The 23,189-nt window shown below is 44.0% G+C and overlaps 1 protein-coding gene across 2 annotated transcripts in view; it reads left to right on the top strand.

Moving 5' to 3' along the window:
* The window catches only part of EFEMP2 (EGF containing fibulin extracellular matrix protein 2), a 69,773-nt gene that overhangs the window by 23,354 nt on the left and 23,230 nt on the right, over positions 1-23,189 (top strand). For both annotated transcript variants that reach the window (XM_073605261.1, XM_073605260.1), the window contains exons 5-6: positions 585-707; positions 16,725-16,841. In XM_073605261.1, coding sequence (XP_073461362.1) covers positions 585-707; positions 16,725-16,841 — 240 coding nt within the window. The remainder of the gene's footprint in view (positions 1-584; positions 708-16,724; positions 16,842-23,189) is intronic.

Below are 23,189 nucleotides of genomic sequence, written 5' to 3'. Positions count from 1 at the left end.
GATGGGGCGCATACAGCCTAGCTCAGGAGCACGCACACATGAATGCCTCTACAATACACAGCTTGCTATGGGAAGAGTAGGAGCAGACAGCGCCAATGGAGGACCCCAGAAGATGAGGTAAAGGGCCACTCTGTGCAATAACATTGCACAGAGCAGGTAAGTTTACCCTGTTTATGATGATGATGCCTTTAAAACAGCTTTAAGGAGAATTCAGATTTACCATCAATGTGAGGGGCAGAAAGTTGATCTGATCAAAGGTTTATAGCTGAACTGTCATGTTACATTGAGATACTTACTACCTGTTTTACAGCCTGAGTTAAGTTAAAATGAGGTTGCATTCAGATGTTGGTTTAATTTTACGAAATTAAATCTAAAAAAATCTGTGAAATGAATAACAAGCTAGTAAATATGAAATGTGTATTGTTTGTCAATATCTCATATTCATTCTCTATTCAGCCTTAATGAAGCATTACACAGTAACAAAAGTCATATTTCATATTTTACATGTTACAACCCAACAACTAGTTTAGGCCACAAGTATCAGAATTTACCAGCAAAGGCGTTGTCCTTTTTTTTTTCCACAGATGTAGATGAATGCGCCCTAGAAATAGATGACTGTCTGCCAAGCCAGGATTGTGTAAACATACCAGGTGGTTTCCACTGTAAATGTCCAGAAGGCTATAGGAAGATTGGAAATGAGTGTGTAGGTGAGTATAACCATGATGTACATTATATGGCTGGCTTTTTGCAGCTTTTTCTACCTTTTACATATTTAGTTTTTTTTTTCATAACTACTTTTAATTTGATAGACAGAAACATACCACACCCCATAACCTTAAACACATTACAACCATTAGTGGTATACAGAAATGTGTTTGTTTCTAAAGAAAGTGGTTCAATTATGACCTACCATTCAGCCACTGCATGTTATAGACACTATACTATACTACACTATAGTATACTATACCCGTAACAGATTCCAGTGACATAGTTTCCATTACTAATCATGTTGTAACTTACAAAGTAGATCTTGGTAACCTTTTTCATTTTTGGCTAAAATGTTTTCATAGTTTCATAATATTTTGTGTACCTTCATTTATAGAAAATCTCCCTCTGGTGCAATGTTAGCCTGTGAAATTAAACAATGCAAAAAAATTACTAAATTTAAGTGCTAAATATCACAACCTACCAACCAGAGTTATTGTGCACATGAAATATGTGAATCATGCCTTGGCATGGCCAGCGTTCCACTTACAAGAGTTTCTCCCAAAAACATATGATCGCTTACTAGTTTTTCACAGTGGAAGATCATTTGGTGATTTGTAGCTCTAAGATCCCTAACTTCTTTAAAGCAGAACTAAATGCATTAGGGTCCAGCAGTACAACATCAGCAGTACAACATCCTCCCTTTCCCTTGTCCTTCTATCACTGCTGCTGACATCTTCCTCCAGTCTTTTCCTGGGTTTGGAATCTTCTTTGACCATACTTCACTTTTAAATACCAATTGAAGTCTCACACCTCCTAATGTTTTATTTAATACAGTATGGGCTCATTCAGACGGCTCTAATCTTGGCGTGCAATTGTGTCTGTGCCAACACTGCATGTGCATCCATTTCTATGGGCTTCCTGCAGGCATCTCCGAGGTGCATAGATGTGCACAGCCTATTGCATTAGGGTGTGCACCTCAAAGCTCAAACACACATGCATGTGTATATTAGGGAAGAGTTGAACACCCCCCCCCATTCGGTTCTCACCAGAACTTGCGAACAGGCAAAAAATTTGTGCGAAAGTCTATGGGACACAAACATTAAAAATCAAAAGTGCTCATTTTAAAGGCTTATATGCATGTTATTGCCATAAAAAGTGTTTGGGGACCCAGGTCCTGCCCCAGGGGACATGTATCAATGCAAAAAAAGTTTTAAAAACGTACATTTTTTCAGGAGCAGTGATTTTAATAATGCTTAAAGTTAAACAATAAAAATGAAATATTCCTTTAAATATCATGCCCGGGGGGGGGGGGCGTGGCCTGACCTGACATGGAGAAGGACGCATAATCCCAGAGCTCCGTCTGCCATAGGAGAAGCTACTTAAACTCTGAGGTATTTACTCCACATACTTAGCTCACAGCATGGGGACAGCATCCAGGAACTTGTCGGCATCTCGTTCCCGATCCCCCAGAGATCTCACTGGGTCACAAACCCAGAATATCCCGGAGATGTTCAGGGCCGGGAGAGGCAATATGGCGCCGTCCCGCCACGGAACCACTCACTCACAACCGCTGCCCTTGCCTCCTCAGGACACTACTTCCCCGACAGCCAGCTACACGCAAACTGCAGGGGGAGAAGGGGGGATTGTTCTCACCCCCCATCCTCCGATAAATCTACAGGATCTCAGATCAATCGCGGACGATATAAAAGCTGCTCTCGCAGCCGCTGTATCAGAGCTCAGGCTAGATATGCGAGCTATGAATGACCGGGTGCACGTGGTGGAGAAAGTGATTGACCGCCATGACACAGCTATCACTTCCAACGCTGACAGCATAGATCACCACACAATGCAAATGAGAGACATGCAGAGGCATCTCGAAGACCTTGACAACAGGGGCCGGAGGCATAATCTGAGAATCAGAGGTGTGCCGGAATCCATTGAGGGAGACCATGTCCAGCATGCTGTGGTGAGCATCTTTAATGGCCTACTCCACCGGCCTCCACAGACCCCTGTTGTCATGGAAAGGATCCACCGCGCTCTCCGTCCCAAAGGCAGGGAGAATGATCCCCCCCGTGATATAATCTGCTGCATTGTGGACTACAGGCTGAAGGAGGAAATAATGCAGCGAGCTAGGGAGAAACAACAAATTTTTCATGAAGGGGCTCCCATTCAGATATACCAGGATCTCTCGGGTATCACTCTGCAACACAGGCGAGACCTGAAACCCCTGCTGGATGCTCTACGAGGGAAAAACATCCCATACAAGTGGAGGTTCCCCTTCTGCCTCTCGGCCACAGCACACGGCCGCACCGCTCTCCTCCGGGTGCCTGAAGACCTGCCTCACTTCTGTGACACGCTTGGCATTCCAGAGGTTCTTGTACCGAACTGGTACGCAGCCTTCCGCCCCATAGCCTCACACAGTGACATACTACGAGAGGAACCCATGGACACCCAGCCATCTAGCCACCGCAGGAGACGCTCACCCTCCACCCTCAGAAACCACTCTGGCTACCGCAGTGGCCCCAGGGTCGTTAGCCCCACACCGTCACAGCGGTACAGAAGAACGCGCAGGGACCGCTGATCCATATTGAAAGAGTCACTACTGCTCATCAGCACCTAACGGTCGCTGACGCCATCTCAGAAGTTTTATTTTCTTTTTACTTCTTTTTTCCCTTTTGTTGTTTTGGCGGCAAGTTGCGCCTCCTGACTGTTCAACACTAGTTCTGCCCTCCTCAGCTTAGGGCTTTGACTGTGAATGTTGTGCCCCCCCTCATGCCCTCGGAACACTGAAGACCCCCTGTGCGATGCCTACTCCTCTCAGCCGACCTTCTGGGTCGGATTTTACCGCCTCATGCACACTCCTGCCTACCACCTCTCACAAACTGGGATGCCTACCAAGTATTCAATGCACTGCTCAAACACTCAGCCAAACACTACATTCACCAGGATGCATAGCGGCATTTGACACCGCCCCCAATCTTCTACTGCAGCACTAAAGTTACGCACATTCAAGTAGACACCCTGGAACTTTAATACCACACCTGACATGGACTCTCCAGGAATCAAGCGACTCGCCTCTTACCTCGCTCCTGTCGGATGGATCGCCTTGAGGTCACCTCAGCTGGACTTACGCCTCTCCCTGGCCTCCACGCGCCTGCAGGACACCCGATCATTACCTCCAGCTTGCAAGATGCCCCTCCTACCGGCTACAACTGGACCTTCCATACAGAACTCCCGTGCCTGCAAGCCCCAGCTGGAACTTTCAGATGACGTCCCGATGTCTCGCAGGTTCTTATGCCATGTGCCTTTTCACTGTGTTTTTTTTTTTTTTTTTTTTTTTTGTTGTGTTGTTATCCTACTTACGCATTACTTATAGTTTTAAATGGGACACACTTCAAGGTTTGATACTACAACCAGAGGGGGGATGTGGGGGTGATTCACCCCTTATGTTGCAGCTGCACTTATTGCTGTGCCCGCACCGCTCTACATCCTTCCTCCCGGACACCCACCTCCCGCTGCAGCCCTCCCCTACGACTGGAGTCCGCTACCCGATAGACAGGGGGGTTTCCCCTAGTAATCGGCTCCTCTAGGGGTTGGGGCGGGGGGTTGGTCCCCAGGCTAACGTATCTCCCACCCACACTCTATCCCCTGCCTGTTGACCCAATCACTATGCCTCCAGAGCAAAGGATAGGGCTACAACGTTACAGCTTCACTGCCTGTACCCTGTACCCCCCATCACCATACACACAAGACACGGCTTAGCAATACATGAATACATTACCTCTCTCGGCTGCTATACACCACTCCTATGGTGGCTGCTCATACTCCCACTCACTTCCCATACCTTTCTTGGTCTCTCCTTGTCTCGGTTTAGGTCAACCCCCACACGGGGCTACATCGGTGTGCGGCCCCCCTAACAGGGACTCGCGCGCCGTTCACACTCCGTACCATCCCGATCACAGACCCTTGAGGCTGTTGGATATTCAGTTCCACACCTCCTCGGATCAACCCTCTCCACTCACACCTCTGAACCTTATTTCACTCCTGCCCTCCCGATCCCTTCCCTCTGCCCCCCCACCCCCTCCCACCACACACACACCCCGCCCATGGCGAACCCACAACTTATGAACTCTCCCCCGGTGGTTAAACAGGTTCCACCCCACTCTCTCAAACTATATTCCCTGAACATTAGGGGCCTTAATACACCTGAAAAGCGATCTAAACTTTTATACTCTCTCAAATGCTCTAAAGCACATATTGCCCTCCTACAAGAAACCCACTTTCGCACCGATTCCATCCCTAAACTTACAGACCAACACTTCCCCACAGCCTTCCACTCCTCCAACGTGGAGGCAAAATCCAAAGGGGTATCCATCCTCATTTCGAAAAATTGTCCCTTTCAGGTGACTGATGTCCAAAGAGACCCGCTGGGACGCTTCCTCTTTCTGAAAGGCACTCTACACCTTGTGCCCCTCACGATAGCCAACATATATGCCCCCAACACGGGCCAAGTTACCTTCTTCCGCAATACCCTTCAACTACTTTCCAGCTTCCAAACAGGAACACTTATTCTTGGTGGTGATTTCAATGTCCCCTTGACACCGACGGACGACACGTCGAACGGTACATCCTCTTTACCTTACAGGGCCTTGAGGGCGATCAAACAACAGCTCAGTAACTTACTGCTTCATGACACATGGCGTACGCTACATCCCAAAGACAGAGACTTTACTTTCTTTTCCGCCCCCCACAACAAGTACTCCAGACTGGACCATTTCTTTCTTTCACAAAACGACCTGTCGCACCTCACCAAAGCTACCATTGACCCAGCCACACTTTCGGACCATAGCCCCATTTCCATGACCCTTCAGCTGCCCTCACCTCGCCCAAAAACGCATATCTGGCGCCTTGACAACTCACTACTCACTGACGAGATCAATATTCAAAGGCTGACCACTTGCCTATCAAACTTTTTCAAAGAGAACTCTTCACCAGACGTAGCACCCACAGTTACCTGGGCCGCACACAAATGTGTAGTTCGAGGCGAACTGTTGGCTATGGCGGCTCAACGAAACAAACTCCAAACCGCCCGCATTGCTGAGTTAACCGCAGACACATCCGCACGCTAGAACAAAAACACAAAGCCTCCCTCGCTAACTCTGTACTATCCGAACTGTCTCAGGCTCGGGAAGATCTCTTGGATGTGTTAAATGCCAAACTGAAGCGCAAGTTCGCTTTGACGCAAAAATTATATTATGAGTTTGGCAACAAAGCAGGCAAACTTTTGGCGAGGGCCCTTCAAACCAAAAGGGCATCGCACACCATTCATAAACTTCACAACGCCAGAGGCGAGGCAGTAGTCACTAATGAAGGAATCTCGTCCCAATTTATACAGTACTTTTCTAAACTTTACAACCTTCCTAAATCCCAAACCACCGACACTAACGTTAACCGTTTAACGGCCATTACTGACTTTTTAACAAAATTCGGCCCGACCCCGCTCTCCTCCGAAGAAGCACAATCTCTAGACATCCCCCTCTCTAACGAAGAACTCAGTAATGCACTAAAACAGATGAAAACGGGCAAGAGCCCAGGCCCAGATGGCTTTTCAGCCAGCTATTACAAATCCTTCCCGACTATTCTCCTCCCACACCTGACCAAAGCCCTCAACAACCTCACACAGGCTTCGACTGCACACAATGACTTAATGGAAGCCCATATCACGCTCATACCTAAACAAGGGAAGGACCCCACTTTGGTCACCAACTATCGCCCCATTTCACTACTAAATGTGGATCTAAAATTGTACGCCAAAGCATTAGCTAATCGCATTCTCCCCTTTTTACCATCTTTGGTCTCACTTGAACAGGTGGGTTTTGTCCCTGGCCGGGAAGCCAGAGACAACACCACAAAAGCCCTGAACATTCACCACTGGCTAACGAAATCTTCTACACAGGGTTTTTTCCTCTCGTTGGATGCAGAGAAGGCGTTCGACAGGGTAGCATGGGACTACATGGAGGCCGCACTCCGTGCGATTGGAATTCCTCCCCGCATGCTACAAATGATCATGGCCCTCTACGTCTCTCCATCAGCAAGACTCCGGATCAATGGGGGACTGTCGGACACCTTCTCTGTATCCAATGGGACCCGCCAGGGCTGCCCTCTTTCTCCCCTTCTCTTTATACTGACCATGGAACCCATGCTCCGTAAACTGAGACTAAATCCCACTATTAGAGGCATAGACATCCATCGTACTCAATATAAAATGGCAGCATACGCCGACGACATCTTACTTTTCCTTACTGACCCTGTTACGACCCTCCCCAACCTTCTTACTGACTTCGCACTTTTCAAATCCTTATCCAACCTACAAATCAATTTCGACAAGTCTGAAGCCCTCAATGTAACCCTGCCAATGGAAACTGTCAACCTATGTAAGCTTAACTTCCCGTTTGTTTGGGAATATTCCGAAATAACCTACCTTGGCATCAAAATCACCACTAACTTAAAGGATTTATACACCAAAAACTTTTTGCCATTACTCCAGTCCATCCAGGGTGACTTACAGAAATGGCACTTGGGCTCCTTCTCCTGGATGGGTAGAATAGCAGTGATCAAAATGAATGTTTTACCCAGGCTCCTCTACCTACTTCAAGCCATACCAATTAAGATACCAGCTTCCTTCTTCTCCTCCTATAAAAATATTTGCAGGTCCTTTGTGTGGGCCACCAAACGCCCACGCCTTAGCTGGGAGAGGTTGGTACTCCCCAAACGTCTGGGAGGCCTAGGCCTTCCAGACCTTCAAAAGTACCACTGGGCCTGTCAACTGACCAGACTGGTAGACTGGCATGTGCACCGCTCCTCCAAAGACTGGATCCAACTTGAGGACTCCTTTACAGACATCCCCATAGCTGACTTGCCGTGGACCGACCACAGACACGTATCCAAAGACTTACTAGCTCACCCGCTCATTGGCACCACACTATCGACACTCAAATTAGTGTCTAAAAGGCTTGCTTTTAGCCCCGCACCAGGCCCTATGACCCCATTGGTAGATAACCCAGACTTCCCCCCAGGACTAACACTGAAAGACCCAACCCTTGAAACACCTTCTTTACGAGCCAGAGCTCATGAATTCTTCGATAACGGGACATTACTACCCTACCCTACTCTTACGGCGCAACTGCCCAACCACAACATACCCTTTTATAAATATTTACAACTAAGACACTTCCTCCAATCCCACCAACGCCACCCCCTCTGGCACAGAGAACTCACACCGCTCGAAATTCTCTCTTCCAGCACAGAACCCCAAGCCCACCTAATCTCGACAACCTACTCCCTCTTGTTTTCTCGACACGAGGTAAAGGAAGATAAAATAGTGAGACAATGGGAACACGACTTATCTATTGATCTCACCCCGTCTGACTGGGACCGCATATTCACCCTCATGCACAAGGGCTCCATTAATGTTGCCACTCAGGAAAATAGATATAAACTATTCTCCAAATGGTATAGGACACCGGACAAGGTCCACCACTTTCACCCCACTATCCCCCCGACCTGCTGGAGATGTCATACGGCCCGCGGTACCCTACTTCACATCTGGTGGGAATGTACCCTTATACAACCATTCTGGTCAGAAATTCACCGACTGATATCCCACATCACCACGTACTCACCAACCTTTGCCCCTGCTAGTTACCTATTACACCACACCGCCAAGCCCTATAGCTCCTATAAAAATTCCCTGACTCTACACCTCATCAATGCGGCCAATCAATGTATTCCCGCCCTTTGGAGAAACCCTGCCCCCCCCACAGTGAAAGATTGGATCCGTAGGGTGGACAGAATATCAGCTATGGAAGAACTTATTTGTCAAGCTAAGGACAACCCTACCAAACATAATATTATCTGGGCTTGCTGGTCCCACTACCGACAATCCCACACTCAGACCACCTCACCGCCTGCGTCAATACCTGCACCCTAACTACATAGAACTGTCTTCCACCACTGGCCCCCCCACCTTGTTCACCCGCCACCCCCTCTCCCACCCCCCTCCCTCCCTTCACACTTCCTTCACCACGTCAAGCTGACAAGGCCTTGACTTCTGTTGCTCCACATACCGGTTCCACCGTTATTCCCCTACATTTTACCTCATAAGTATGAGCACCGCCCTCGGCATCACTATCAAACATCGGCCAACCTTATCACCTCCTCAATTAGACTTGATATCGGGAACCACGACCTAATCTTGACACACCGTCATTCCATTGGACGCAAACTCTGAGCCCCTACACACCCTGCCCCGTTCACAGTGAAGGTCCCGTTAGGGGTGAACGGAGTAGGGGTGGAACCCAGACGGTGTGGAAGTCTCCCCCATAAGTTTCCCGTTCTACACATTACTATTCCTTTCATATGTTTGGGCGCACAATGCGTCACTTTAGATAACATTAGATAGACTTATGGTTATTTTCGTCCTACTACTTCACCGTTGACGTACCCCAATAACCTACCCTGTACATCGCGCATCTTCCGACCACATGTAGCATTTACCACAGAAACCTCTCTTTAAGTATTCCTCTACATCGGTGGTCGGTGTCTGCTACCTTCATTTGCTAGAGTACCTTGTTGCAATTGTATGTTTGTACATGCCACTCACCTGTACCTTCGTTTACTGTATTGTACACTCTGTATTTTTGGTGATTTTGAAAAACTCAATAAAAATGTTATGAAAAAAAAAAATATCATGCCCGGGGGTGTCCTTAGTCTGCCTGTAAAGTAGTGCATCTTTCCCGTGTTTAGAACAGTACCACAGCAAAATGACATTACTAAAGGAAAAAATGTCATTTAAAACTGCTTGCGACTGTAATGTATTGTCTGGTCCCGGCAATATACATAAAAAATCATTGAAAAAAATGGCATGGGTTCCTCCCCAGTCCATTACCAGGCCTTTTGGGTCTGGTATGAATATTAAGGGGAACCCCGCACCGAAATTTTTTTTAAAAATTGCGTGGAGGTCTCCCCAAAATCCATACCAGGCCCTTCAGGTCTGGTCTTGTTAAAGGGGGCTTCCAGATTCCGATAAGCCCCCTCGCAGACCCCCACAATCACCAGGCAAGGGTTGTGGGGAAGAGGTCCTTGTCTCCATCAACATGGGGACAAGGGAACCCCAAAATACCCTCCCCATGTTGAGGGCATGTGGCCTGGTATGGTTCAGGAGGGGGGCGCTCTCCCCCCCTTTTCCTGCGGCCTACCAGGTTGCGTGCTCAGATAAGGGTCTGGTATGGATTTGGGGGGGGACCCCCATGCTTTTTTTTTTTTTTAATTTTGGCGTGGGATTCCCCTTAAAATCCATACCAGACCTGAATGGCCAGGTATGGATTTTAGGAGGGCACCCCAATGCCATTTTTTTAAATCTTGGCACAGGGTTCCCCTTAATACCCATACCAGACCTGAAGAGCCTGGTAATGGACTGGGGGGGGGGGACCCATGCCTTTTTTTTTCAAGGATTTTTATGTATCTTGACGAAATCCAGCAATAATTTACAGCCACGAGCAGTTTTAAATTATATTTTTTCTTTTACAAATGTAATTTTGCTGCTCTTATTCATAAAACTATTTGCGGCCGCTATGTAACATAGCCTAACCTAGTGTGGGGCGTGGACTCAGCCCCCTGAGCCATGATTGGCCAAAGGCACCCTGCCTTTGGTCAATCATGGCTCTCACAGCAGAGCACGCAGTGATTGGCCAAAGCATGCAGTTCAGGTGCATGCTTTGGCCAATCAGCAGCCATCAGTGCACTGCGATCTCGCTGTTCATTATGGGGCGTTCCACAGGCGCTCGAATTTCCCACCAATGCCCCATAATGTTCTAAATTCGGCGAACATCGGCCTCATCCCTAGTGTATATATATTAACTGTGTCAGTAGAGCAGTGGCCTGTGTCAGTAGGGCAGTGTATGGTGTCAGTAGTTTTTATTTTTATCATTTTATTTGTTGTTATTTTTCATAACTTTATTTTTTACTAATTTTTTTGAAATCCCGAAAGATCAGGGGTTTACACAGGGAGAATTTGCACCACACAGGGTGATTAGGGTGTGCCCAGGCACACCTGTCACACCCGGTGCGCACGCCTATGTCAGGGTAGATGCACACGCATCTACCAGCAGCTCTACACAGAGGACGGCACTAATCTGCTGTCTGATTAAACCCTCGTAGTCCTGTATAATATTAAAAAATCTGTTTTTTAATCTCTCAGTAAAAATACTTATCTAGCTCTCACACTGCAGTGCCCTGTGCTGGCAGAGCTGAGTAACAGTCACATCCCTCAGTACAAGTGTCCTCACACAGACTTGTATTGCCGAGAAGTGGTGGACTGTGTCAGACCAGTTCTGTCACTGAGTGCAGCGGGATGTACTTGGGTGGCCATTTGACTGCACAATCATAACAGGAAAATGGCTGTAAGGCTAGGACAATGGATGTTGTTAGTGCAGTTGTTAGTAAAATTTCCATCTGACAGCAGATTCATCTCTATTACTGGAATTGGGCTTTATGCTGTAGACTGTAGAGAACACTTTGGGGTTGATTTACTAAAACTGGAGAGTGCAAAATCTGGTGCAGCTTTGCATAGAAACCAATCAGCGTAATTGCACAAGCTGAAGTTAAAAGCTGATTGGCTACCATGCACAGCTGAAGCATTCTTCTACTTATCAAGCATGCTAAACTAGATACCCCAATTGTGCATTAACTTACCTTTTATGGGAATTAACCACTTACTGGGCACTTAAACCCCCCTCCTGCCCAGGCCAATTTTCAACTTTCAGCGTTGTCACACTTTGAATGACAATTGCGCGGTCATACAACAGTGTACCCAAATGAAATTTTTATATTTATTTTCACACAAATAGAGCTTTCTTTTGGTGGCATTTAATCACTACTGGGGTTTTTATTTTTTGCTAAAAAAAAAAAAAAAAAAGAAAATTTTGAGAAAAAAAAAAATAAACATGTTTCATAGTTTGTTATAAAATTTTGCAAACAGGTAATTTTTCTCCTTCATTGATATGCGCTGATGAGGCTGTACTGATGGGCACTGTTAGGTTGCACTGGTGGGCACTGTTAGGCTGCACTGGTGGGCACTGATAGGCTGCACTGATGGGCACTGATAGGCACAGATAAGGCGGCACTGATAGGCACAGATAAGGCGGCACTAATGGCCACTGATAAGATGGCACTGATGAGGCGGCACTGATGGGCCCTGATGGGTGGCACTGAAGGGCACTGATAGGTATAACTGATAGGTACCACTGATAGATGGCACTGATAAGTGGCACTGATGAGCACTGGTAAGTGGCACTGATGGGCACTGGTAGGTGACACTGATGGGCACTGGTAGGTGGCACTGATGGGCAGCACTGGTGATGAGGCACTGATTGGTGACATTGATAGGTGGCACTGTGCGCTGTAGCAGTGCCATATTCAGCTATAGCGTGGATCTGAAGGGGTTAAAGTGGAATTCCAGCCAAAACCCTTTTAAGACTAGTCATTCACGTCTTTAGGGACCTTGCTTTGTGCACTGGTCCAAATTATCTAGTGGAGGGGGGATTATGGTGTGGGGTTGTAGGTGGCGATGGTGGGCACTGGTAGACGACACTGTTGTGCACTGGTAGGTGGCACTGGCAGGTGGCACAGCTGGGCACAGAGGAGGCAGATGCTGCTCTCGTTGATCGGGACTGATGTCCCTCTGACAGCCACCAGTGATCAGCTTTTTTTTTCTCCTCACGCTATCAGCGCGAGGAGAAAAAATAGCTGATTACCGACTATGTTTACATCACATGATCAACTGTCATTGGCTGACAGCTGATCACGTGGTAAGGGGTCAGGATCGACCCCTTACTCCGATCTGTGATCAGCCAAGTCTAAAGGCGCCAGCATACCAAGACATTTTGGACAATTTCATGCTCCCAATTTTGTGGGAACAGTTTGGGATTGGCCCCTTCCTGCTCCAACATGGTTGCACACCAGTGCACAAAGCAAGGTCCATATGAATACAGAGCTTTCTCTGACTGGCTGAGGTGGAGAGCCAGGCAGATGGCGTCACAGCCTCCCACTCAGGCAGTTATACTCTCAATATTTGAGAAAAACCTATTTCTTAAAGCAGAACTTTACCCATAACAACTTGATAAAAAATAATGTTCTTTAGCAAGGAACATACATTCTACATTAATAATTATATTACCAAAATTAGTGTGCTGTAAATTGCCTCCAGCATTGTTCCTGTTTCTTCGTGCTGGAGGCTGCCATTTTGCTGAACAGCAAAACAGCAGTAAATCATAAAGCGGAACTAAACCGGCCGATTTAACGGTTTCAAAAATTAGATACGTTCTTGGGATGCTGGGATTGCTAAGGGCCCTTTCACACTGAAATGTTTTTCTTGCGTCTTTACCTTGCAAGAAAAATGCAGGAAAAATGTTTCCCTTTAAATTCAATGAGACTTTTCACATCACTGCACTGTGGGTACGGTGCGTTTTGAAAAGTCCTGCATGCTGCATCTTTTGTGCGGTTTTGAAGACAGCACCAAAAACACAGCTTTCCATTGAAATGAGAAGAAAATTACGGTAAAATTTCTGTAAAAACGCACCCAGGATTTGTGTTTTTGAGTCACATGTCCGTTTTTTCATAGGTGCCGGTGGCCCTAAAACGAACCGGAAATGCAGGGGAAACACATCTGGAAACCTCTGAAACACAGCAAAATTGCGGCTAAAAACCCATATACATTTTTTACCACAAATTTGTTACAGAGCAGTGTGAAAGTACCCTAAAGCCTCGTACACAGGATCAGATTTTCCGACCGGAAATGTGTAATGACAGGCTATTGGCGGAAAATCTGACCATTTGTACGCTCCATTGGACAATTGTTGTCGGATTTTCCGCGAACAAATGTTGGCTAGCAGGCTTTAAAATTTTCCGCGGACAAATGTCTGTTGTCAGATTTTCCGAGCATGTGTACACAAGTCCGTCGGACAAAAGTCCAAAGTACAAACACGCATGCTCGGAAGCAAGGATGAGCTGGAAGCGGTCGATCTGGTAAACTAGTGTTTGTAATGGAGAATTAACATTCGTGACGTGGCAAATTATGAAATCTCAAAATGCAGCGCACAATTCTCTTCTTTTTAATCAAGAATAAAGTTTATTGAGCATAAAAGTCAATACAGGATATCACATTCAAAATACAAGGTGCAACGCGCACCAACAGAAATTAGTAGAAAATAAAAATTGTCTGACAAACCATAATATTAGCTAGGATATTTGTAGACATTGTTATTTGCAATAAGAACTTGAGTTCACATAATCCTTGCTAGTATGAGTGATGGGGTTGCTTTCTTAGCAGTCCAGCTAGTGGGGTTAGAGGAGCAATCGGCATTAGTCAGTGCAGGTAGAGGAGTAGTCCTCCCATAGTCCACCAGTAGTCCACCCATCTGTCCCAGGTTTTATTGAACTTGCCAGGACATCCTCAGTGGGAGTAGAGGACTTTTTTGTAGGGAAGGGTGAGGTTCACGGCCCTTTTTCACTGCTGGATGGCAGGGGAGGGGGTCTAAGCCACAACTGGGCTATCTGCATTCTGGCAGTGAAGAGAGTTTCCTGTAAGAATATCGTCAGGTACTTTTCCTCCTCTGAAATAGGGAGGAGGCCGAGTAAGCATTGGGATGGGCATAGTGATAGGGGGGAGCCCATGCGGTCATGTAGGAACTTGACAATCTGTGATCAGTATTGCGGGATGGGTGGACAGGACCATATTAAGTGGTAAAAAGTGCTGTCAGCGTCGCCACATCTGGGGCAGGTTGGGTTGGCATCTGGTTTATACCTTGATAGGCGGGAAGAGGTGAGGTAAGATCTATGAAGGATATATACATTCACTTCTTCTTTAATGGGATAATAATGAAGCTGCTTTGCTGGTGATACTGATGGGGTTATGGCAAACGATTTTTTCAAAGACTTTTTTTTCTAGTGATATCAAGAATAATATTATTATGCTTGTTATTTTTTTTTTTTTGGTGCAAGTTACCATAACACCATTATACCGTAGTTTTTAAGATCAAAGATACAACTATGTTGTGTCCCTTGTTAATTTTACATTGTATTTTTTAAAATGTAGCTGCCTACTCCCAAACTGTCATTTGAAGTAAAACACATAGCCAAGTATTATTCTCCACAATTTTTTTTATTGTGCATTAAAAAAAGAAAACAAATAAAATTAGACATGATATCTGCCAATAGAACTTAACCAAAAAGTGCATTCTATGCATCCAAAAATATAGAAAATATACCAAATCAAATTATTATTCAACCAAAAAATAAAATAAAAGCCTCATCATGCATGTGTCCGGCTTCTTAATATAGGGGGTCAATAATGCCAAGAGTTGGTGAAGCAAGGGTCCGTCATCCAGAGATAATTCCAAAAATCATCCGGATTATTCTCCTGGAGTTCCCAATTTTTGGTCCAATAAATCCTCCTCCTCCTCCTGTTCCTGGACTGGACTTGGGTCAAAGCAATAACTCCAAGGCCAATAATAAATAACATGTTATCTTCTCCGATTCCACAACATGGCTGGTTGACGAACGGCCGCTCAGAAACAAACTGAAAAGCGCGAAATGAAAAGTGCGAATCAATACTTACCAAACTTCTACTAACATGAAATTAGCAGAAGGAGCCCAAAGGGTGGCGATAAAGAGCTGAAAAACCACGTAGTACGTCACTACGTTTGTGTTTGTTGGCCGACAATTCCTTGGCGTTTGTATGCAAGACAAAATCCAGGCACTCGCCTTCAGACAAAAGTTTGAGATTTTGTCTGCGGAAAATCCTATCGTGTGTACGAGGCTTAACTGTCATATTTGCTTGTGTCCTCAACCAAACTGTCAAACCCTCAATTAGCTGGTGTCATAACTGATCACATGTGCAGCACCATGCTAGTTGCAGATCAAACAGAAGTATCTTCTTTGGCTCTAAAGGATAGGATGGTTTAATTTAACTTTAAAGCCCCGTACACATGAACAGAAAATCGTACGAAAAATACAGACTTCGGAGCGATCATACGATAATCTGATCGTTAGTACAGAGCTTTCAAGAGCCGATCAGGACATTTCATCCCATAATATTTGATTATTTGAAAAAAATTATATGATTTTTGTTTAATCAGTACAGTTGTCGTTTGAAAAGCACTACAAATATATTACACATGACATGCCTTCCAAATTTTTATTCTGTCGTACGAGAATTTTTGTGACTTTAGTAAAGTCTTCAGGTTTCATCTGAGATTAGCATGCAAAAAAAAAACAGAAGATCATTTGTCCAATAATCTCATTGTGTGTACCAGGAATTAGGCTGTAAGCAGATTGGCCTCTACAAATTTGGCAGTGCCTAAAAATGCCTAAAAAATGGAGAGCAACTGAGCATGTGCAGAGTAGGGTGAGACAGTGTATTATTGGATTTTAAACAGTATAGGTACAGTACTTATTTGTAATGTTTTACATAGCTATACCTGCAAAATTGGCCAGCCTCAAATGATCTAGCAGGACTTAATTTTTGTCTAAAGTTCCACTTTAAAGGGAACAGGTAATTAAATAAATACAGGAGCTGACATTGCTGACCTCCATCTGATAAAAACACTTGCCTGGTTGTGTTTAGCTTCAATGTTCTCCGAGTTCTATACTGATTATAATCATGCATCAAGTAAATTCAGAGTGAATACAATTCTTGTTCTGTGCATTTGTTCTGAGTGAGTAACTTAGTGTTGAAAAAAAAAGGGGTCAACATGACCATCAGCAGTTGGCCTCCTCCGAAATTCTTCATGACAGATGTCCTGTAATGAATATGTAACAGGGCTAAAAATGGTGTTTTCTCTGTTTGTCTGAAGTTTCTCCTTAAGTCCCACAGCTAGATGTCAGCTAATTGTAGAACTACACTCTCCTATTTACATTGTCTCTATTCCTCTAATACTTTGGTCTTCTTTCCATTGCAGACATTGACGAGTGCAGATATAGATACTGTCAACATCGATGTGTTAATTCTCCTGGATCTTTCACCTGTCAGTGTGAGCCGGGATTTCAGCTGGCATCTAATAACCGCTCATGCGTAGGTAAGAAACTCTAAACTCTGCTTTGGACAAGTATATGATCATGCAAACAATGATGTCTTTCCATGCATGCACCATCTCATTGTGACAGCCATCATACATTTTGTCTACAACTATGTAACATTAGTATACAGAAGCCTGAAAATGTAATCTTGCAACCAGAATTTGCCTGGTGAGGTCATGTATTCATCAATAAACCTGTATGTGCTATTGGAAGAAGAATACTTTCAATGGCAAGATGCCAGAGGGCTGTCAGAACTTGGAATAATGCTTTTGTTAAGTCACAGTTAGGTTAAAGGTTTGTACTCAAAATACAATCTGCCTTTATAGCTAAGATTATGAGTGTAAATAATTTTGGATAGAGTGGGGAAGGGTTAGAAGGTCTGTCAGGTTTTATTACTGTTCCAACCTTTCAATGCCCTAATAAAAATGTTATTGTTGTTTGTGGCCTGTTGGAGGGTTTCCTATTCACTACCTTTCTTGGTGACCTCTGCCACTAGAAAAATAAGTGAGGAAAAGTCTCCCAATTGGTAATTAATATGCTAATGTATGAATCAGTAGGTAGAAGGTGCTGCATTCCTTACATTTTTTCCTAATATCACCAAATGGGGTGAAACTTGTTTGGGTGTATGGAACCTGAACTCTAGGCTGTCAGCGTCAGTCCACAAAAAGGCTTAGATTGTGAGCCACTTTAGGTTTTGATTGTGTAAAGTAAATTGAAGTGTCACCTTGTGATACAAGTTTATACCAATGTAAAAACAAATGAAAACTTTATACACAGCCAATGAGTTTTGGTTTCTAAGCCTAGAAGGGCTGAAAGATGACACAAAATACAAAAAATACAAAATACAAGAATAAAAGACAAAAATCAGTCTACAAAATTATGAAAGAATGAAAAGAAAACTCTTTAGTATTACAACTAAAATGAATAATAATATACTGTACAATACATGATAATGGTTCTGGATTACACAATATGAAACTGGAAATTAGATATATAGGGGCGGTTTTACCCCCCGCTAGCGGCCGAGAAAGGGTTAAAAACCACCGCAAAGCGCCTCTGCAGATATATATCAGTATAGCCGTGGTGCCCCATTGATTTCAATGGGCAGGAGCGGTGAAGGAGCGGTGTATACACCACTCCTTCACCGCTCCAAAGATGCTGCTAGCAGGACTTTTTTCAGCGTCTTGCTAGCGCACCGCTCCAGTGTGAAAGCCCCGAGGCTTTCACACTGGAGACACAGCAGCGGCTGTTTCAGGTCTGTTTGCAGGTGCCATTTTTAGCGCAATAGCGCCTGCAAAACGACCCAGTGTGAAAGGGGTCTTAGTGTTTGGCTGAAGCCATTTTTTATCGATCAACTGTGTTTACTCTTTTTAACTTATAATGACAACAGAAACTACCCAAATGACCCTGATTAAAAGTTTAAATACCCTGGTGATTTTAGCCTGATAACATGCACACAAGTTGACAAAAAGGGGTTTGAATGGATATTAAAGGTAACCATCCTCACCTGTGATCTGTTTGCTTGTAATTAGTGTGTGTGTGTATAAAAGGTCAATGCGTTTCTGGACTCCTGACAGACCCTTGCATCTTTTTTGCAAATCATGACAACAGAAACTACCCAAATGACCCTGATCAGAAATTTACATACCCCAGTTCTTAATACCGTGTTGCCCCCTTTAACATCAATGACAGCTTGAAGTTTTTTGTGGTATTTGTGGATGAGGCTCTTTATCTTCTCAGATAGTAAAGCTGCCCATTGCTCTTGGCAAAAAGCCTCAGTCTTGCATGAACTGCAGGTTTGAGATCTCCCCAGAGTGGCTCAATGATATTGAGGTCAGGAGACTGAGATGGCCACTCCAGAACCTTCACTTTATTCTGCTGTAGCCAATGACAGGTCGACTTGGCCTTGTGTTTTGGATCATTGTCATGTTGGAATGTCCAAGTACGTCCCATGCGCAGCTTCCAGGCTGATGAATGCAAATGTTCTTCCAGTATTTTTTGTTAACATACTGCATTCATCTTGCCATCAATTTTGACAAACTTTCCTGTGCCTTTGTAGCTCACACATCCCAAAACATCAGTGATCCACCTCTGTATTTCACAGTAGGAATGGTGTACCTTTCATCATAGGCCTTGACTCCTCTCCAAATGTAGTGTTTACGGTTGTGGCCAAAAAGCTGAATTTTGGTCTTATCACTACAAATGACTTTGTGCCAGAAGGTTTGAGGCTTGTCTCTGTGCTGTTTGGTGTATTGTGAGCGGGATACTTTGTGGCATTTGCATAGTAATGGCTTTCTTCTGGCGACTCGACCATGCAGCCCATCTTTCTTCAAGTGCCTCCTTATTGTGCATCTTGAAACAGCCACACAAAGAGAGAGTCCTGTATTTTATCTGAAGTTATTTGTGGGTTTTTCTTTGCATCCCGAACAATTTTCCTGGTTGTTGTGGCTGAAATTTTAGTTGGTCTACCTGACCATGTTTTGATTTCAACAGAACCCCTCATTTTCCACTTCTTGATTAGAGTTTGAACACTGCTGATTGGCATTCTCAATTCCTTGGATATCTTTTTATATCCCTTTCCTTTTTTATACAGTTCAGCTACCTTTTCCCGCAGATCCTTTGACAATTCTTTTGCTTTCCCCAGGACTCAGAATCCAGAAACGTCAGTGCAGCACTGGAAGAAAGATGCAAGGGTCTGTCAGGAGTCCAGAAATGCATTGACCTTTTATACACACACACTAATTACAAGCAAACCGATCACAGATGAGGATGGTTACCTTTAATATCCATTCAAACCACTTTGTGTCAACTTTGTGTGCATGTTATCAGGCCAAACTTTTGATCAGGGTCATTTGGGTAGTTTCTGTTGTGATTATGATTTAAAAAGAGTAAACACAGTTGAGTGATAATAAATGGCTTCAGCCAAACACGAACCATGAGTGAAAGAAATGTTTTTGTGTTATCATTCATATTCTCTGAAAAATGTCCAAGAAATCATAAATTCTGCCAGGTTATGTAAACTTATGAGCACAACTGTACATACTAGGGGGAGTACAACTGGGGGAATCCATAGTGGTGAAGGATCTGGGGGTTTTGGTATGTTATAAGCTCAATAATAGCATTATTAAACTGCGGTTTCCAAAGCGAGCAAAGTCATTTCTTGTATTAAGAGAGGTTTAGACTCCAGAGAGAAAGATATCATTTTGCCCCTGTACAAATCATTAGTATGACCTCATCTGGAATATGCAGTTCAGTTTTGGGCACCAGTTCTCAAAAAGGATATTGGGGGGAACTGGAGAAAGTGCAGAGAAGGGCAACCAAACTGATAAGAGTCATGGAGGAGCTCAGCTATGAGGAAAGATTAGAGAAACTGAATTTATTCTCTCTTGAGAAGAGGAGATTAAGGGAGGATATGATCAACATGTACAAATACATAAGGGGTCCATATAGTTAACTTGGTATTGAATTATTCACAGAGGACACGGGGGTACTCTTTACGTCTGGAGGAAAAGAGATTTCATCTCCAAATATGGAAAGGTTTCTTCACAGTAAGAGCTGTGAAAATGTGGAATAAACTCCCTCCAGAGGTGGTTCTTTCCAGCTCAGTTGATTGCTTTAAAAAGGCCTGGATTCTTTCCTAGGTGTACAAAATATAACTGGATACTAACATGTATAGGTAATGTTGATCCAAGGAATATCCGATTGCCTCTTGGGGGAATTTTTTCCCCTGCTGTAGCAAATTGGATCATGCTTTGCTGGGGTTTTTTCGCCTTCCTCTATCCTCTGGATCAATTGTGGGTATAGGATTGTGTATATGGGATCGTATGTTTTGTTTTTTTTTTGACTGAACTAGATAGACTTGTGTCTTTTTTTCAACCTAACTATCTAACTATGTAATTCTATCAGCTAGGTAAACATTATTAATTGAATTCAAACAGGCGTTGTCAGTGGCAGAAAGGAATGAGCTGGGCTGCAGTTATATAGCCAACAGTGAGTTGCATTTATCAATTTAAACAAAAAAACAGACTGTCATTGTCATATACCTAACTCTCCTGTTAACAGTATGCCTGATCCCTGATTACCTACAGTATTTCACAAAAGTGAATACACCCCTCACATTTTTGTAAATATTTTATATTATTTTTTCATGTGACAACACTGAAGAAATGACACTTTGCTACAATGTAAAGTAGTGAGTGTACAGCTTGTATAACAGTGTAAATTTGCTGTTGCCTCAAAATAACTCAACACACAGCCATTAATGTCTAAACCACTGGCAACAAAAGTGAGTACACCTTTAAGTCAAAATGTCCGAATTGGGCCCAAAGTGTCAATATTTTGCGTGGCCACCATTATTTTCCAGCACTGCCTTAACCCTCTTGGGCATGGAGTTCACAAGAGCTTCACAGGTTGCCACTGGAGTCCTCTTCCACTCCTCCACGATGACCTCACCGTTTGAGGATGCCCCACAGATGCTCAATAGGGTTTAGGTCTGAAGACATACTTGGCCAGTTCATCACCTTTACCCTAAGCTTCTTTAGCAAGACAGTGGTAGTCTTGGAGGTGTGTTTGGGGTCATTATCATATTGGTATACTGCTCTGCAGCCTAGTCTCCGAAGGGAGGGGATCATGCTCTGCTTCAGTATGTCACAGTACATGTTGTTCATAGTTCCCTCAATGAACTGGGGGAACTATGCTTGACTGTAGGCAAGACACACCTGGTTACTGCCACTCATGCTTGACACCATCTGAACCAAATAAGTTTATCTTGGTCTCATCAGACCACAGGACATGGTTCAGTAATCCATGTCCTTAGTCTGCTTGTCTTCAGCAAACTGTTTGAAGGCATTTATGTGCATCATCTTTAGAAGAGGTTTCCTTCTGGGACGACAGCCATGCAGACCAATTTAATGCAGTGTGCGGCGTATGGTCTGACCACTGACAGGCTGACCCCCCCCACCCCTTCAACCTCTGCAGCAATGCTGGCAGCACTCATACGTATATTTCCCAAAGACAACCTCTGGATATGATGCTGAGCATGTGCACTCAACTTCTTTGGTCAACCATGGCGAGGCCTGTTCTGAGTGGAACCTGTCCTGATAAACTGCTGTATGGTCTTGGCCACCATGCTGCAGCTCAGTTTCAGGGTCTTGGCAATCTTCTTATAGCCTAGGCCATTTTATGTAGAGCAATAATTCTTTTTTTCAGATCCTCAGAGAGTTCTTTGTCATGAGGTGACATGTTGAACTTCCGGTGACCAGTATGAGAGAGTGAGAGCGATAACACCAAATGTAACACACCTGCTCCCCATTCACACCTGGGACCTTGTAACACTAATGAGTCACATGACACCTGGGATGGAAAATGGCTAATTGGACCCAATTTGCACATTTTGACTTAGGGGTGTGCTCACTTTTGTTGCCAGCAATTTAGACATTAATGGCTGTATTACATAGTTACATAGTTAGTCAGGTTGAAAAAAGACACAAGTCCATCTAGTTCAACTGTGTGTTGAGTTATTTTGAGGGGACAGCAGATTTACACTGTACACTCACTACTTTACATTGTAGCAAAGTGTCATTTCTTCAGTGTTGTCACATGAAAAGATATAATAAAATATTTACAAAAATGTGAAGGATATACTCACTTTTGTGAGATACTGTATATCCTATAAATGACACTAATTTCTACAGTAATTGTCACACTGAAGTTTGCATAATACCCTTTAGCCCTAACCTTGTGCCCTAGTGTAAGACCGATCCTGTCGCCTTGGTTATTTTGGAAGATGTCCCTGGAGCAGGAATGGATATACAGTGCATATATATATACCATAAAATACTTTCTTCCATTATCAATAGGAAATATATGTTTACATTTTTTTTTTTTACTGTTGTTAGTTGTAATCTTTTCATTAAGCCATTTGATGTAAAAACCTAATCTTTTCTTGTGATTTTCCTTTCTTTGGTCAGAGGACAGTTTGGTAAAAAGAAATATCTGCAGCTGGGGGAAAATGCTTTAAATCATTTTGCCTAAAAGCATTAGATTTAATAGCTATTTGGAGGATTTGATATTTTCCAGACTTTGGTATAAGTTGTTATCTAATCATCAACTTACAATGTGGTTAACGTATCGTTTTAATGCCCTATACACACGATAGGATTTTCTGATGGAAAATGTGTGATAGGGCCTTGTTGTCGGAAATTCCTACCGTGTGTGGGCTCCATCACACATTTTCCATAGGAATTTCCAAGACACAAAGTTTGAGAGCTTGCTATAAAATTTTCCGACAACAAAATCCGTTGTCGAAAATTCCAATCGTGTGTACACAAATCCGATGCACAAAGTGC

This window comes from Aquarana catesbeiana, linkage group LG11, assembly GCF_042186555.1.
Source record: "Aquarana catesbeiana isolate 2022-GZ linkage group LG11, ASM4218655v1, whole genome shotgun sequence".
In the NCBI taxonomy this organism is placed as follows: domain Eukaryota; kingdom Metazoa; phylum Chordata; class Amphibia; order Anura; family Ranidae; genus Aquarana; species Aquarana catesbeiana.
Note: the sequence above shows the minus strand (reverse complement) of the source record. Positions and strands in the feature narration are given on the sequence as shown.